Source organism: Hypomesus nipponensis, chromosome 12 (genome assembly GCF_054491055.1).
Source record: "Hypomesus nipponensis isolate SF chromosome 12, ASM5449105v1, whole genome shotgun sequence".
Classification (NCBI taxonomy): domain Eukaryota; kingdom Metazoa; phylum Chordata; class Actinopteri; order Osmeriformes; family Osmeridae; genus Hypomesus; species Hypomesus nipponensis.
The window spans coordinates 14344460-14361696 of record NC_140372.1 but is presented as its reverse complement, the minus strand read 5'-3'; the positions used below and the strand labels follow the sequence as shown (position 1 = coordinate 14361696).

At 42.2% G+C, this 17237-nt stretch overlaps 1 protein-coding gene and 1 pseudogene across 2 annotated transcripts; both read right to left on the bottom strand.

Moving 5' to 3' along the window:
• Positions 1-2207: 2207 nt before the first annotated feature.
• On the bottom strand, positions 2208-2738 carry LOC146261653 (immunoglobulin kappa variable 3-15 pseudogene; annotated as a pseudogene).
• Positions 2739-6241: 3503 nt separating this feature from the next.
• LOC146261652 (uncharacterized) lies at positions 6242-16213 on the bottom strand. Of its 2 annotated transcripts, none has more exons than XM_084667391.1 (12): positions 16118-16213; positions 10901-10972; positions 10450-10568; positions 9728-10343; positions 9545-9622; positions 8735-9406; positions 8404-8547; positions 8120-8251; positions 7314-7985; positions 6983-7126; positions 6689-6820; positions 6242-6605 (listed from the first exon to the last, which is right to left on the bottom strand). In XM_084667391.1, the coding sequence occupies exons 3-12, from the start codon at positions 10536-10538 to the stop codon at positions 6528-6530; spliced, it is 2757 nt and encodes a 918-aa protein (XP_084523517.1). In that variant the 5' UTR covers positions 10539-10568; positions 10901-10972; positions 16118-16213; the 3' UTR covers positions 6242-6527. The 2 variants fall into 2 exon arrangements, with proteins under 2 accessions (XP_084523517.1, XP_084523516.1); XM_084667390.1 differs by lacking the exon at positions 16118-16213 and adding an exon at positions 11180-11385.
• Between the last annotated feature and the right edge of the window lie 1024 nt (positions 16214-17237).

Genomic DNA, 17237 nt, shown 5'->3' with positions numbered 1-17237 from the left:
GGGCGGGCTTTATACGATGATGGACAGATGATCAACAGTAACGTAATCAACAACGTCACGAAAGAGCCCTTGGGTTGAATTCGTTGCTCTGATTGGTTGTAAGTCCATCCAATTGAGCATAGAGGCATTTGTTTTACGAGTTCGGTTGAAACACGCTCCGTACTCAAAGCCCAACGGAGAGTTTTCAGACTCATATTCTGACTAGAATTATGAGTGTGACGTCAGGCTAAAGAGAGAGGGCAGGTGGAGAAGATCTGGATAGGTAGTGAAGCTTTGCATTGATGCTTGAATGCTGTTGTTTTAGTGGACAATAACATTTCTTGTTGAATTTGAAACTACTGAATTTTGACTTTAGTCATACAAATATTGATTGCGGTAATCAAAAATGGGATTATAGATATATCTCATTACAACACACTACTGTTGTCAGATAATAAAAGTAACACAATGAATGATAGATTATTAAACATTACTGTTTACTGAAACTACAACTATAACTGAATGTAGATAGATCCAGATAAAACACCAGTCAGGTTCCATTCATCACTTATATCTATCGGTCATCATGACACAACATACATCTTTACAGGAGAGCTTACCTTTTACCACCATGATAACATGAGATTGTGGTGTTCACACAGTAAGGACAGACTCAATCTAAATCTGATTCGGTCTGAATAACATTTGATTTAAATTATTAAAGACACTCATTTATTCTGCTGTGATACAAAAGGGTCCTTAATCTGTAGGACCCATATAATCTTATACTTAAGTGATAATATTTCTTAATCTCCTGAGGCCAGGTGAGCATCTGGTGACAGTGCTGCTCTATTCTGGGAGTAGCAGAACCAGCCACCCTGACTTTGCAAATCTCAGTTTCACTCCCACAGCTCCAATCTACAGTTGAACAGTTGAGTCTAAAATACCCTGGACTTAGCCAGGTGTGAGGGGGACTGGTTTTATTACTAGAGGGGGAGATGACGGGGGCTTGTGAGTCATCTAACTCCTGTCTGAGATGAATGTAACACAGGAATGGAAGTGGTGACTTCCTCTCAAGTCATCGTGTCAGTTCTGACAAGGACCTTGTAATCACATAGAGTCTATGACTGGTTGATAGGGAGGTTTCTGATGAAGGTAGACCGGAAGGAGTCACGACAACGGAAAGGAGTTTGATTTTTTGGTGTATTAGTCGAGTACCCGGATCAAACAATTAGTTCAAGGCGAACTGATGGCATGAGTGACAAACGTCTCTCCTCAGAGAGCTTAAATACAGTTGCTGGACATGTTCAGATATAGAATGCACAGAATTTCTTCCTTAACAGGTCTCCAGTGGTCAGTACACTGATACATTAGAACAGAACAGCTGAGGGAGTCGTGAATTATGTTGAAGTCCCTGTTTGTACATGATTTGCCTCACAGTCTCCTAACTGTCTGGACTGTGTGCTATATTCTGCTCAGAGAGAGGCCTCGCTACAGGACCTTTGACCTCACAGATACTTAGGCTACCCATGTACACAGAAAATATGCCTTACACTGGTTAATATGATGACAGAGTTTGTTGAAGTGTGTGGTGATAGTTAAGAAGGCTGACTAGGATGATTGTTGTATTTTTAGAACATGTTATAATTTTTACTGTCCAGTAATTATTCAGTATCAGGGATTTTGACCAGCCTGATGAATGTATAACAGTCTCTGATGAACACTAAGTCTGAATGAACGAGTCAGTGGAGACATGTTTAATACAAATACTGTATATAAAAAGATAATGTTTTGTTTTTCTATAAGTCATTTCATAACTAATCATCATGAGCCTAAAGGTTTTCAGGACTACTTTGACATGAGGGTGAGTATCTGTGATCTAAAGCAGTTTATCTTAGTAATTATGCTGTTGCTATGCAGTAATGTATTACGGCAGTGTTATGTTACGGCACCTAATAGGAAATGCACCTGCGCACTATTTGCGGGGTTGTAGTGTTAATTGTGTTTTGTGGTTTAACTAAACAACAAAAACTATATTCCCGTCTCCTGCCTGGTTATTTACACAAATATTACAATGAAATCTACTGATATATTCAGCTCAGTTTAACAAAGGCCAGTCAGTGTTCCATGTCACTGTCTCTTCCCCCTTAGTACCTGCAGTAGGTCTCAGCTGTAGCAGTGCAGTCACTGTGCAGTCTGACTGAGGGAGGTTTTTGTACGGCTCTGTATCACTGTGTGAACACATGGACACTGTTCAGGGAGTGTAAACTCTGACAGTAGTTATCTACTGCATCTTCAGCCTGGACTCCACTGATGGTCAGAGTGAAGTCACTCCCAGATCCACTGCCACTGAATCTAGATGCGGTCCCAGTGTGGAGCGTTTTAACAGTGTGGATCAGGAGACTGGGTTGTTCTCCAGGTTTCTGGAGGTACCACGCTAGACACTGGTGACCTGATGATTGACCATTGTAACAATGTCCATACACATCACTGCTGGTTTTACACTGCAGAGAGACAGACTGTCCTGGGAGAACAGCTTTCACTGCAGGAGTCTGAGTCACAGTGATCTGTCCTCTGGACTCTATGGGTGAAAAGAGAACTTTATTACCATACAAAAGCATCTATTTTAACTCAGTTAACAGGAGAACATAATTTAATCATCCGTCGTTTGAGCTGTTTGAATATCTTGTGTTTCATAGAACTCTCTTACCCTGTATGTAGACAGCTAGAGTCCAGATGAAGATGGTGATCAGAGTCATGGTTGTTGTGGGTTCTGTTGTCATGAAGGAGAAGCTCTCAGTCAGGAGGTGTTAAACTCACAGGACTATAAACACTCCCAGACCACTGAAGCATGTGCTGCCTATGCAAAGTGTCCTCTCTGTACAGACAGACTTTTTTGGACTCCAGAGAAACTGTAGTTGAAGAGATGTGTGAACTGAGGCTTGATGTCTCAAAAACCACAGTATGTTTCTCTCTAGTGGTCAGTGTAGGTACTTCAGTGTGTGAGTGGATTTACAGAGTCCAGAAGACAGAACACTGTAACTCAGACTCCTGCAGTGAAAGCTGTTCTCCTTTAAATCATTAAATCAATGTATCGAAGACTCCTTATACCACACTCCACAAATGACTGTAGAACAAGTATTTAGTGTTTACAGTTTCCACTATTGACAGTGACAAGGGGACTCGAGCAAAGCTTCCTGTTAGTCTTCATTAGAGGTGGGGAACCTTTTTTCTGCCAAGGGCCATTTGGATATTATAGAATCATTCAGGGGCCGGACAGAATTATCAATTTAAAAATATGCCTGCCATATGTGGTCAAACATTAAATTAACTCACCCCTAATATGATGGCTGGAACTGCTTCTCTTTGGTGAGGTTTGTGGACCCACAGAGAAACTGTAGTTTAAGAGACTGGTGCATAGTGCCCGTGATAAAATTGGTGTCACAAACATACAGACGCTTGGAATTATAGATCAGGCTCAAACACTCATTATACCACAAACACACACCACTCATTATATCACAAATGCAAACACTCATTATGCCATGTATTCCACAAATGAATGTAGAACAAGCATGGGCGTCAGCAGCATTTTGAAAGTGGAGGACACACATTTTGCCCCAAATTTTTGGGGTTAGGGTTAGAATTTTTTTAAAGATGTAGATGCAATTTCCCGCATTCTGGTGCATTTACCACAACTATTACTACCGTAGTTGTTATATGTATATTGAGGGGATGGACATTTAAATAATTTGAAAACTAAACTTCCCAATAAGCAATGGGACATCTTCAACTACCTCTCACCTTTCAGCACTCACCTCAGCAACAGAGCTGTCTCGACTGTCCCTGCATGCTGCCCCTGCCTCTGACTCACTCTCAATCTCAACCACCCTAGGCTATATCAGGAGACATGGAGATGCATTGAGCATTCTTTCATATTGATAATTGACATAAGCTTAATGTAGATTGTTCTTATGAAGATTTCTGAGATGTAAATCATGTTATCAGCGTATCAAATCCACAATTGGTATAAATTTAGAAGCCTAATAATTATGAAGGCTACATAAATTAGCATCTCCCTAAAGCATAAACTGGACAGTTCAGAAATTGTCAAATGTGTGTTCAAACATGTAGTCTTTTCCACAGATCATATCCTTAGGATGTAAGCTTTCAGAAAATACACGGGTTAGATGGTTGAATCTGGTTCCCTAAATGGCACAGCCCAAAAAAGTAACAGCCATATACTCCATTTACCAATTTCATTTATTATGCATGGGCAGCATACTAATATGGAGAGAAGGACGTGTCTCTTGTCTCATTAGATAACATCCTGAGGGTATAAGCTTTCAGAGGATATATGATTTTAATGGTTGAATCAGTTTTGCCTTCATGTTACAGACTAACATAGTAGTAAATAAATGCACGAATTGCCAAAATTACAAGCTGAGCAACCTTGTTAAATTTGGAAGACAATTCTGAAAAAGGGGTTTTCTTTCTTTTCCAGTCGTTAGAAAAACTAGCTTGTTAGCTAAGGTTATCTCCAGATTAGCTCACGGTTGTTATGGGAATTAAAAAAAACAATTTCTTTTGTAGCTACTTGGAAAAAACATCCTTGTCATCTCTTTCTGCCTGAAACAGACGCCTAGGTCTGAACACGGCCAAAAGCACAACATATTTCAGACCCAGATTAAGAAATCAACAAATGCTCTTCCACTTGTTATGGGTAAATACCCAGAACCTGTTCAAGGATATATATAATATCTATATTAGACATTCTCTGGTGCATCTGTGGGGGTAGCTGCAACGTAATCTTGTGACGTTGCTAGTCCGTAACCGTGAATGTAACCGAACAAGAATGTAAACATAGACTGTGGAAGAAATTTAGATTTCCTGTGTGCTTACATTATTCACTAATCAAGAGAACTAGTCATTGGATACTAATTAGTAGGTTCTCATGTAAGCTTGCTATCAATAAGAGTAGAACGTGTCTGTGTCAGGGTTAATAGATGTTTGAGATCAGGAGAAAGTACTGGCTAAATGGTCCTTGTCATGACTTCAAGGACAGCTCCAACTATGAACTCTCTAGTCTGAGTGCTCATGTGTTGGGAACTGTGAATCTCTTTCTCTGAGACTGTTGTAACGTCATTACTGCCTGACTGTCACTATCTATGTTTACATTGTTGTGCCCTATAAAAGATGGTCCACCGGCCCTCAGGGCTGAGAGAGATATGATTGAGACCTTAGCCTGGTGTTGTGTTGTCATTTATTGTCAGAGGTCTGGTTTTCTCTCCAATCTGCAGATTGATAAAAACTTATTAAAATCCAGAACTCAACTGAACTTAGTCACTCCGTTTATGAAGAGACGGACAAAACACTTTCTTCATCATCACCCCCCCCCCCCTCACACACATGCAAAAAATCCTTTCTTACTCCCCCGTGTTTTGACTTGGTGTTTGGGTGATTTCGGAACTATCTCCTCCCTGAGGGCAGGGGAGTGAGAGAGCGAGATCTCTGTTATTGTTACATCGCCCAGTGGAGATGAGAGGTGACCTTGACCTGTCTGGTGGTGTTGGAATGAAACGTATCACTGTCTGAGGTTCTATGGGATCAGAAAGCTATACACACACACGCACAGACACACACACGCACACACATGCACACACACAAACACAACATGTGCAAGATAACCCCTCAGTACTCACAGGTGGTCCTACAGGTCCAGGGGGGCCACTCTCTCACAACACACACACACACACACACACACACACAAACGCTCTCACACACTGTTACTGTTGCTGTCTGATACATTAATTTTCTTACAGAACAGAGTGTTGTCTGATAAAGTGATTCAATAACAGTACAGAATACTGTCTAATATAGTAGTTGTAGAACATCACGGAATATTGTTTGATACAGAGGTTCTCTTTCAGTACAGAACACTCTGATATAATAACAGACAGTATAGATTGTCCAAGAAGATGACGGGGTGTGTATTCATTATTTAGGTCTGATAAGAGCCCTTTTCCTATTGTTGGAAATGTGATCATGTATCCATGTATTTAAACCCATCTATGTTGAAATTCTGAAAATGGTCACTTTGCAATGCAGAGGTGGACCAAGTACACAGCTCCATGACTCCGTGACGATACTGATCAAAATGACAACAATTGAAAGTTGAACTAAATGAATGTGTAGTAGATACTTTAAGATTTAACATATTCATTTATCAGGTGTTTTAATCCCAAGTGTTCATCCTAATATCACTATTGAAATGAATCTTGCGGGAAAGACAGATTTTCTTTTAGCTGCTATTAAATGTGAAAAAGGGATAGAAGTACAAAAATTGAAAAAGTGAAAATTGTTAAGCAAATGGAGAATACAAAATATATTTAAGAAAGGATTTAGTTTTGCAGTGGCTTTGGAGGCTTGTTTTGGGCTTCACTGTTGGTCATTGGCATAGTCCGTGGCTTTTTCCTCCCAGACTTGGTTCAGGGCCCCAACTGTGTCTTGAAGCAGGTAATCAAAAACATTGTTAGCCAGTTTCATTTTCAGTTTGTATTCATCTTCCTGCCAATTCTGCATTTGCTGTTCATCCATAGGCGTTTGTCCATAGGCAACTCTTCCAACTGAAAAAGTGGTAAAGATGTTGTCAAATTAAATATGTATAAAGACAGAGAGACAGAGAAAGGAACCTTATTTCAAGTCTTACCAGAATCTTGACAAATCTAGCGTGCTTTTTCCTCTTGAGGCAAGCACTAAAGGTCATCCCAAATTTTTGGGTTAGGTCAACTTTTTTGTGCTTCAGCTTTAAGGCTTTCAAAACCTCGTCGGTTATGAAATCCTTCATGAGAGACATGGAGAGAAAGGGTTAGGGTTACTTGACAAAATGCAATTTAAATGTCTAAAAACAGAGAAGAGGACAGACACATTGGCAGTCCCATAGAATAAAAGAAACCACCATTCTACAATGTCTAAACTCACGAATGCACCACTCCTCTCTCACCTGAACCTCTTGCAGGTTGTTGAAGTTGCTGATGTTGCACTTGTACAGATGCTGCCTGGGTACAGGCTTCTCCCATGGCCTCCAGGGCTTCTCTCCCTGTGGGTAGATATCCTTCAGGATCTCCCAGGTAAGGTCAGACACAGCCTTGACACATCAACAGAAAGGACAAAGGTTCAATACTTACCTACAATATAATGAACTCAGAAACCCACTTCTTAAATATAAGAGATACCTATCTAGTACATTATAATGTCTTATTATACTATATTTCAAGTAAACAATCCCTGTTTGACACTGTATTGTCCTTGGGAGCTTGTCAGGGATCACTTACCATCCGGTAGCTCCGCCTACTTCTGGTGTCCATGTTATCTCCCTGAGAATAGACGCCCAGTGGGATGTCTGGCTTCAAGGCATCAGTGAGGACACGTGGGCCCCTGCCCAGCTGGCAGCTCATCCACATCTGCTGGCTGGCCAGGTGCACCAGCCTGGTGACCTCTGCCACGTCGTGGGGCACCACCATTGGGACTTTGGTGTCAGTTTTGGAGGGCTCTATGGCTTTTTGTTTTTTCTGACCTGCCTTGGACTTGGTGGTGAGACTAAAGTCATCATCAAACCGATCTTGACCAAGTTCATCGATCAATTCATCAAGCTCATCCCTCATTTTCTTGACTGTCGACGGGTCACTTGGGCATATGTCTTCTTTAGCTTTGCTGTCAACCAGTGTTGATGGGACAGGGTGAATACTGTTGAATGTTTCTTCAAGGACTACCTGTACCTGCTTCATGTCCTCGTCTCCCTCTAAACTCTCCTCCTTCACCGCCTTCTCCTTTTTCTCTGACTCATCACTCTTCACATTGACATCCATCACCACCTCTTCCAGCACAGTCTCTCCCTGTGCTTCCAACAGCTCTTCCAACACCTTGTCCTTCTCAAGTATCTCTTCTGGAGTATCTATTTTCTTCTGAAGTCCATATGACAGCAGAACACTTTGAGTGAGGGGTTGCTACATGAAATACAGAAATCACAATACAACATGCATGTTTTTATATTTGTATTCCAATCCGTATGTCTCTACCAGTCAGCTTCAAACACAAACATTATGAAAGGGTACGAAAGGAACCTTAGTTTAAGTCTTACCAGAATTTTGACAAATCTAGCGTGCTTTTTCATGTTGATGCAAGCACCTAAGGTCATCCCCAATTTTTGGGTTAGGTCAACTTTGTTGTGCTTCAGCTTTAAGGCTTTCAAAACCTCGTCAGTTATGAAATCCTTCATGAGAGAGACAGAGAGAAAGTCTTGACAAAATGCAATTTAAATGTCTAGAAACAGAGAAGAGGACAGACACATTGGCAGTCCCATAGAATAAAAGAAACCACCATTCTACAATGTCTAAACTCACGAATGCACCACTCCTCTCTCACCTGAACCTCTTGCAGGTTGTTGAAGTTGCTGATGTTGCACTTGTACAGATGCTGCCTGGGTACAGGCTTCTCCCATGGCCTCCAGGGCTTCTCTCCCTGTGGGTAGATATCCTTCAGGATCTCCCAGGTAAGGTCAGACACAGCCTTGACACATCAACAGAAAGGACAAAGGTTCAATACTTACCTACAATATAATGAACTCAGAAACCCACTTCTTAAATATAAGAGATACCTATCTAGGACAATATAATGTCTTAGTGTACTATATTTCAATTAAATTATCCCTGTTTGACACTGTATTGTCCTAGGGTACTTGTCAGGGATCACTTACCATCCGGTAGCTCCGCCTACTTCTGGTGTCCATGTTATCTCCCTGAGAATAGACGCCCAGTGGGATGTCTGGCTTCAAGGCATCATTGAGGACACGTGGGCCCCTGCCCAGCTGGCAGCTCATCCACATCTGCTGGCTGGCCAGGTGGACCAGCCTGGTGACCTCTGCCACGTCGTGGGGCACCACCATTGGGACTTTGGTGTCAGGTTTGGAGGGCTCTATGGCTTTTTGTTTTTTCTGACCTGCCTTGAACTTGGTGGTGAGACTAAAGTCATCATCAAACCGATCTTGACCAAGTTCATCGATCAATTCATCAATCTCATCCCTCATTTTCTTCACTGTCGACAGGTCACTTGGGCATATGTCCTCTTTAGCCTCGCTGTCAACCAGTGTTGATGGGACAGGGTGAATACTGTTGAATGTTTCTTCAAAGACTACCTGTACTTGCTTCAGGTCCTCGTCTCCCTTCAAACTCTCCTCCTTCACTGCCTTCCCCTTCTCCTCTGACTCATCACTCTTCTCGTTGACATCCTTCACCTCCTCTTCCAGCACAGTCTCTCCCTGTGCTTCCAACAGCTCTTCCAACACTTTGTCCTTCTCAAGTATCTTTTCTGGAGTATCTATTTTCTCCTGAAGTCCATATGACAGCAGAACACTTTGAGTGAGGTCTTGCTACATGAAATACAAAAATGACAAACACAAAATGCATGTTTTTATATTTGTATTCCAATCCCTATGTCTCTACCTGTCGGCTTCAAACACAAACATTAATGTGCAGACATACCCAGACATGTAACTAGACAGACTCACCTTGAGCTGTTTGAGGCTATGGCAAGTAATGTCAGGGGACTGATCTCTGAGTAATCCCCAGGTCAGGTCAAATACAGCCTTTATAGCACACAGCAGCAAACAAGTTATAAACCCACTCACAGAGCAACATCATTAATAAACAAAGTTTTGTCACACACAAAATGTTCAGTTAGTGCCACTCACCACCATGTAGGAACGATGCGTGCTGAACCCCTTAATCCCTTTGTGGGAAAACTTGCTGAGGTAGTACACTGGGATCGAAGGCTTGTCGATATCATGGAGCAGACGAGGCCCTTGGAGCAATTTAAAGAAGTCCCAGAAAATATAAGTGGCTTGGCTCACCAGCCATGTCACATAGGAAGCTTCCTCAGTTTTGGAGAGACCCTTGACACCGAGCCCTGGTGTCACAAGAACCCTCACAGAGTCCTTATCAGAATCCTCTGAGGTCTCTTTGTCCTCCTGCTCAATTGCTTTGTTCGCTGCCTCGTCGTTCTCCACCTTAACAATCTCCTCCTTAATCACCTCCTCAATTTGCTCCTTTATCTCCTCCTCAATCTTCTCCTTCATTTCTCGCTCCACTTCAGACTGAGCAACCAACTCGACATCGGTGTTGTTCTCTTTCAGCTCACAGGGGCCTGGGAGACCCTGTTTTGTCACCTGGTACATCTCCTCATCGTTGGAGTGCCTCATGTTTGCCAGGGTCCCAATGCAGGTCTTCATGATGGGATCGGGAAATGTGGTCTGGCTGCCAAAAGACCTGACAGGAGCAGGGGTATCAGGAATGGATGCCATGATGCGACTGGAAAAGCGATTCAGAAAAGGGATTTTTTAATTCAGGAAGACATTACAAAGCATTCCTATTCTGAGATTAATAATATGGTCACATATTGATGAGGATGATTTACAAGCCAGTGTTGAATGTGGCATTTCTCCATTTCTGGTTCTCAGAGGTTTTCTGGGACTGAAGGGGAGGGCCTATTGCCATGGAATCCATGTCCCCAGTTTGAGGGGGTCCCAATAATCCCTGTGGAAATTATTATTATTAGTTTTACACTCACACACATACACTCACACACATACACTCACACAAGCACACTCACACTAGATACTTTACATAATCAAAACCAAAGTATAGAAAGAATCAAGGACGCATCTTTGCGTCTCTCAGACAGCTACCATAATAGGCCTACTTGGTGACTTATCCATATCATCACAGTAAATACAAGACTTCAACCAGAAAGGTTCCCATAGCACTAGGAAGGCTGTCGTAGAAACACACTATGTTGTAGCATTGTATTACAGGAGACCCTTTGACCAAAGAGAAGGCCTATTTTACATGTGCATGTGTCTTCTTACCCAGTTAATACAGATGGTCTGTGTTGGCCTAACCCTTTCAGGAAGCTTAGAGTTCTGTTTCTGCCTCAATACCTGAGGAAATATAGTTTTGATTAGAGTTCATGTATATAAAAAAAGAAACAGATACATTTTACCACCCAGTAAACTCAGTTTTAAACAGAGCACAGTAATCTATTTTACCTCGGCAAGAATATCTTTCCATTTCATCTGAATGTGGCCATTTGACCACCTGCTGTTACAGATTTTCTAAAACAAGAATTGTTTTCTAAAATAACTTACTTTTGTTGTTGTCCTCCAAAATTGGTCAAATGTGAAGGAACTATTGTCAAGTTAAAATATTTCATATAACACACTGAATAAACGTTCTGCTTGAGAGTTGAGGAGTGAATGTCAGAAAACTGTTTGAATGTTACATTCTAAAACATGTCATGTGTCATAAAAGCATTATGTCATAATTCATAGGATAGTAAAAAATGTCTCACATCCATCAAATTCAACATGAAAGTTCTAGAACCAAATTAATCCACCTACATTGACCATTCTGTCATGCAATATGTACATTTTTTATCTGTCAGACCATTAGGGTGTCCCTATAGAGTTTTTACGACTGTAATTTCTCACAGATTCATAATCCTGCCATAAAAACAGTGGCTGTTTTTTTTCAGTGCTGTAAGGCAAATGGAAGCAACTTATCGACAGTTTTCATGCATTAGCCAAGTACAAAACAATATAATTGTATTGATTAAGTTCCGTCAAAAAAGGAAACAATTACAAAAGTATCTCTGCTCCCACAAACAAGCTCCAGTTATAAACATCGTGGACGTGATATTAATTTAAACAATAGATTTGAAGACAATATTACAGTTGTATTATATTTATAGTTATTTACAGAATTACAAAATGCTAATAGAATAGTTATTTTAGTACAGCATATTGTCTGATACAGGAGTTCTATTACAGTACAGTATACTGTCTAATACAATAGTTTTGCTTTAGTACTGAATACTAATACAGGAGTTCTATTACAGTACAGAATAGCGTCTGATGGGTATGGTCCATTCTGACACGTGCTTTCCCAGGACATCTGTGTTGATGTTTATTTGTAGAAAATACAAATGTATTTATTATGTGTTCTTTATCAGGCCACGACCATGATTCTGCCTGTCTGTGTCTGGACCAATTTAACAAGACAACATTCGAAGACACAGTCTTAGAGGAGTCAAACAAGTTGAATACTTTCATCATGAAAAATGTGCTCTTTGCCAACAACATATGGTGTATATTATATATTGTTTGGAACATGTGTGATTAGTAAGTGACGATGAAAAATCACCTCCAAATCTCAGGGGAATTACTTTTGGTCCAGTGGTGGCTTAAATAACATATTAAACACACCTGTTGCGTCAGTGCTGTAACTGAAGCAATTTAGTATATATATAGTTTATATAGTTATAGCTCTACAGTAGGCTTGCCTGAGAAAGGTAAACACGGAAGAGAGCGATCGTTCTCACGACATGGGGGCCGTGCCTTATCTGAGGGTCAGGTTGGTTTAGCCCTGTGTCATGCTGGCCAGCATGGTAAGTGAGACCAAGGAGCTGGTGATGGGGGGTGGGCGGTGGGGTGGGTGGTAGACGGAGTCTGTTTTCCGTGACCAAACAACTGTCAGACAGATTATCTGTGCCTGTCTGCCCTCCCACCCCCAACACACCCACACAAGCACAACCCCACAAAAACTAATTAACACACACACACACACACACACAAACACACACACACACACACTCCATGTGATGGAAGTGAGGTCATGCTATGGAACCAGCACCACCGGCCTCGAGTGCTTGCTCGAAAGTATCTCATTAACACACGAGCACACAAAAACAAACTCCGGTGGCAAATGTAAGCAGTTACACCATAGAGTTCTGTTCAAACCTCTTACAGTGAATGATAGATGCACTACAGACCTGTGGTCACAAGATGGAGGGCTCACCTTGTTTGGCCACAGTGCATTGAGTGCTTTGGTTGCGCTTTGGTTGTTTATCAAACCTACATAACAAAAAATAAATGTCCTGACGTCTCCTATATTCACCCCCTTAATCTTACAGCTGTCTGCACCTCTCTACCTCTCTCCCGTGACAATGGTAGTGTCCAGGACATGACCTCAGACCTTTGTGTTTGTTGATAACACCATGGTACTGTATCAGTGTGTGTGCATTTGTGTGTGTCTTTGTGTATGTTTGCATTTGCATGTGTGCGTGTTTGTGTGTGTTTGCTTTTGTGTGAAACTCACAAATGCACCACTCCTCTCTCACCTGAACCTCTTGCAGGTTGTTGAAGTTGCTGATGTTGCACTTGTACAGATTCTGCCTGGGTACAGGCTTCTCCCATGGCCTCCAGGGCTTCTCTCCCTGTGGGTAGATATCCTTCAGGATCTCCCAGGTAAGGTCAGACACAGCCTTGACACATCAACAGAAAGGACAAAGGTTCAATACTTACCTACAATATAGTGAACTCAGAAACACACTTCTTAAATATAAGAGATACCTATCTAGAACAATATAATGTCTTAGTGTACTATATTTCAAGTAAACAATCCCTGTTTGACACTGTATTGTCCTTGGGTGCTTGTCAGGGATCACTTACATTTAGTCATTTAGCAGACGCTTTTATGCAGAGCGACTTACAGTAAGTACAGGGACATACCCCCCGAGGCAAGTAGGGTGAACTGCCTTGCCCAAGGACACAACGTCATTTGGCGCAGCCGGGACCTTCAGACCTTCAGATTACCAGCCCAATTCCCTAACCTCTCAGCCACCTGACTCCCCACTTACCATCCGGTAGCTCCGCCTACTTCTGGTGTCCATGTTATCTCCTTGAGAATAGATGTCCAGTGGGATGTCTGGCTTCAAGGCATCAGTGAGGACACGTGGGCCCCTGCCCAGCTGGCAGCTCATCCACATCTGCTGGCTGGCCAGGTGGACCAGCCTGGTGACCTCTGCCACGTTGTGGGGCACCACCATTCGGACTTTGGTGTCAGGTTTGGAGGGCTCTATGGCTTTCAGGTTTTTACGACCTGCCTTGGATTTGGTGGTGAGACCAAAGTCATCATGTAACCAATCTTGGCCAAGTTCATCGATCAATTCATCAAGCTCATCCCTCATTTTCTTGACTGTCGACGGGTCACTTGGGCATATGTCCTCTTTAGCCTCGCTGTCAACCAGTGTTGATGGGACAGGGTGAATACTGTTGATTGTTTCTTCACAGACTACCTGTACCTGCTTCATGTCCTCGTCTCCCCCTAAACTCTCCTCCTTCACTGCCTTCTCCTTTGACTCATCACTCTTCTCGTTGACATCCTTCACCTCCTCTTCCGGCACAGTCTCTCCCTGTGCTTCCAACAGCTCTTCCAACACTTTGTCCTTCTCAGGTATCTCTTCTGGAGTATCTATTTTCTCCTGAAGTCCATATGACAGCAGAACACTTTGAGTGAGGTCTTGCTACATGAAATACAAAAATAACAAACACAAAATGCATGTTTCATATTTGTATTCCAATCCCTATGTCTCAACCAGTCGGCTTTCAACACAAACATTAATGTGCAGACATACCCAGACATGTCACCAGACAAACTCACCTTGAGCTGTTTGAGGCTATGGCAAGTAATGTCAGGGGACTGATCTCTGAGTAATCCCCAGGTCAGGTCAAATACAGCCTTTATAGCACACAGCAGCAAAAAAGTTATAAACCCACTCACAGAACAACATCATTAATAAACAACGTTTTGTCACACACAAAATGTTCAGTTAGTGCCACTCACCACCATATAGGAACGATGCGTGCTGAACCCCTTAATCCCTTTGTGGGAAAACTTGCTGAGGTAGTACACAGGGATCGAAGGCTTGTCGATATCATGGAGCAGACGAGGCCCTTGGAGCAATTTAAAGAAGTCCCAGAAAATATAAGTGGCTTGGCTCACCAGCCATGTCACATAGGAAGCTTCCTCAGTTTTGGAGAGACCCTTGACATCGAGGCCTGGTGTCACAAGAACCCTCACAGAGTTCTCATCAGAATCCTCTTTGTCCTCCTGCTCAATTGTTTTGTTCGCTGCCTTGTCGTTTTCCACCTTAACGATCTCCTCCTCAATCACCTCCATTTGATCCTTTGTCTCCTTATTAATCTTCTCCTTCATTTCTCCCTCCACTTCAGACTGAGCAACCAACTCGACATTGGTGTTGTTCTCTTTCAGCTCACAGAGGCCTGGGAGACCCTGTTCTGTCACCTGGTACATCTCCTCATCTTTGGAGTGCCTCATGTTTGCCAGGGTCCCAATGCAGGTCTTCATGATGGGATCGGGAAATGTGGTCTGGCTGCCAAAAGACCTGACAGGAGCAGGGGTATCAGGAATGGATGTCATGATGCGACTGGAAAAGCGATTCAGAAAAGGGATTTTTTAAATTAATAATATGGTCACATATTGATGATGATGATTTACAAGCCAGCGTTGACGTTTCTCTATTTCTGGTTTTTAGAGGTTTTCTGGGACTGTAGGGGAGGGCCTACTGCCATGGAATCCATGTCCCCAGTTTGAGGAGGTCCCAATAATCCCTGTGGAAATTATTATTATTAGTTTTACACTCACACACATACACTCACACAGCCACACTTATACACACGAGATACAGTCACCCATAGATACTTTACATAATCAAAACCAAAGAATAGTAAGAATCAAGGACGCATCTTTGCGTCTCTCAGACAGCTACCATAATAGGCCTACTTGGTGACTTATCCATATCATCACAGTAAATACAAGACTTCAACCAGAAAGGTTCCTATGGTCCTAGGAAGGCTGTCGTAGAAACACACTATATTGTAGCATTGTATTACAGGAGACCCTTTGACCAAAGAGAAGGCCTATTTTACATGTGCATGTGTCTTCTTACCCAGTTAATGCAGATGGTCTGTGTTGGCCTAACCCTTTCAGGAAGCTTAGAGTTCTGTTTCTGCCTCAATATCCAAGGAAATATAGTTTTGATTAGAGTTCATGTTTATAAACAGAAACAGGTACATTTTACCACCCAGTAAACTCAGTTTTAATCAGAGCACAGTAATCTATTTTACCTCGGCAAGAATATCTTTCCATTTCATCTGAATATGGTCATTTGACCACCTGCTGTTACAGATTTTCTAAAACAAGAATTGTTTTCTAAAATAACTTACTTTTGTTGTTGTCCTCCAACATTGGTCAAATGTGAAGGAACTATTGTCAAGTTAAAATATTTAGTTTGAACACACTGAATAAACGTTCTGCTTGAGAGTTGAGGAGTGAATGTCAGAAAGCTGTTTGAATGTTACATTCTAAAACATGTCATGTGTCATAAACGCATAGTGTCATAATGCATAGGAGAGTAAAAAATGTCTCACATCCATCAAATTCAATATGAAAGTTCTAGAACCAAATCAATCCACTTACAATAACCATTTTGTAATGCAAAATGCTTAATTGTTTAATCTGTTAGACCATTAGGGTGTCCCTATAGAGTTTTTTTGAATATCATTTCTCACAGATTTATTATTTCTGCCATAAAAACAGTAGTTTATTTTTATCTGTGCAGTGAGGCAAATGCAAGCAACTTATTGACAGGTTTCATGCTTTAGCCAAGTACAAAACTACATTATTGTATTGATTAAGTTCTGTCTGTAAGTTCTTGATAAAGTACATTGGGTTTCACCCCGGTGGACGAGAGGGTAGCCTCCGTCCGCCTTCGGGCGGGGGGACGTGTCCTTGCTGTTGTTTGTGCTTAAGCACCAAACGGCAGCTCAGAGGACCCACCCTTTTTTGAGTCTTTGGGGGGGGGGTGCTGGAAAGCGCTCCTCCCAGAACTCCCTCATCCTCCTGGGGGACTTCAATGCTCATGTGGGCAATGACAGTGAGACCTGGAAGGGCGTGATTGGGAGGAACGGCCCCCGATCTGAACCCAAGCGGGGTTTGGTGTTGGACTTCTGTGCTAGTTAGGCTTGTCCATAAAGAGTTCATAGAATATTTCACAGTGAATACACCAGTTTAAATCAGTTACCACAAACCAACAAGAGCAACAAGTCTCTAAGCAAGAGTCATTGTGATCCTTGAGGAAACTAGCACTGGGTTCAGCAAACCATTCCTAAGTACCGTTGTACTCCCGGAACAAGTGCGTCTTGAGCCTTCTCTTGAAGGTGGAGAGACAGTCTGTGTCTCTGATGGAGGAGGGGAATTGATTCCACCACTGGGGGGCCGGGCAGGAGAAGAGCTTGTGTTGGGACCGGGCGGTCTTGAGAGGTTGTGGGAGATGGAGGGTTTGGC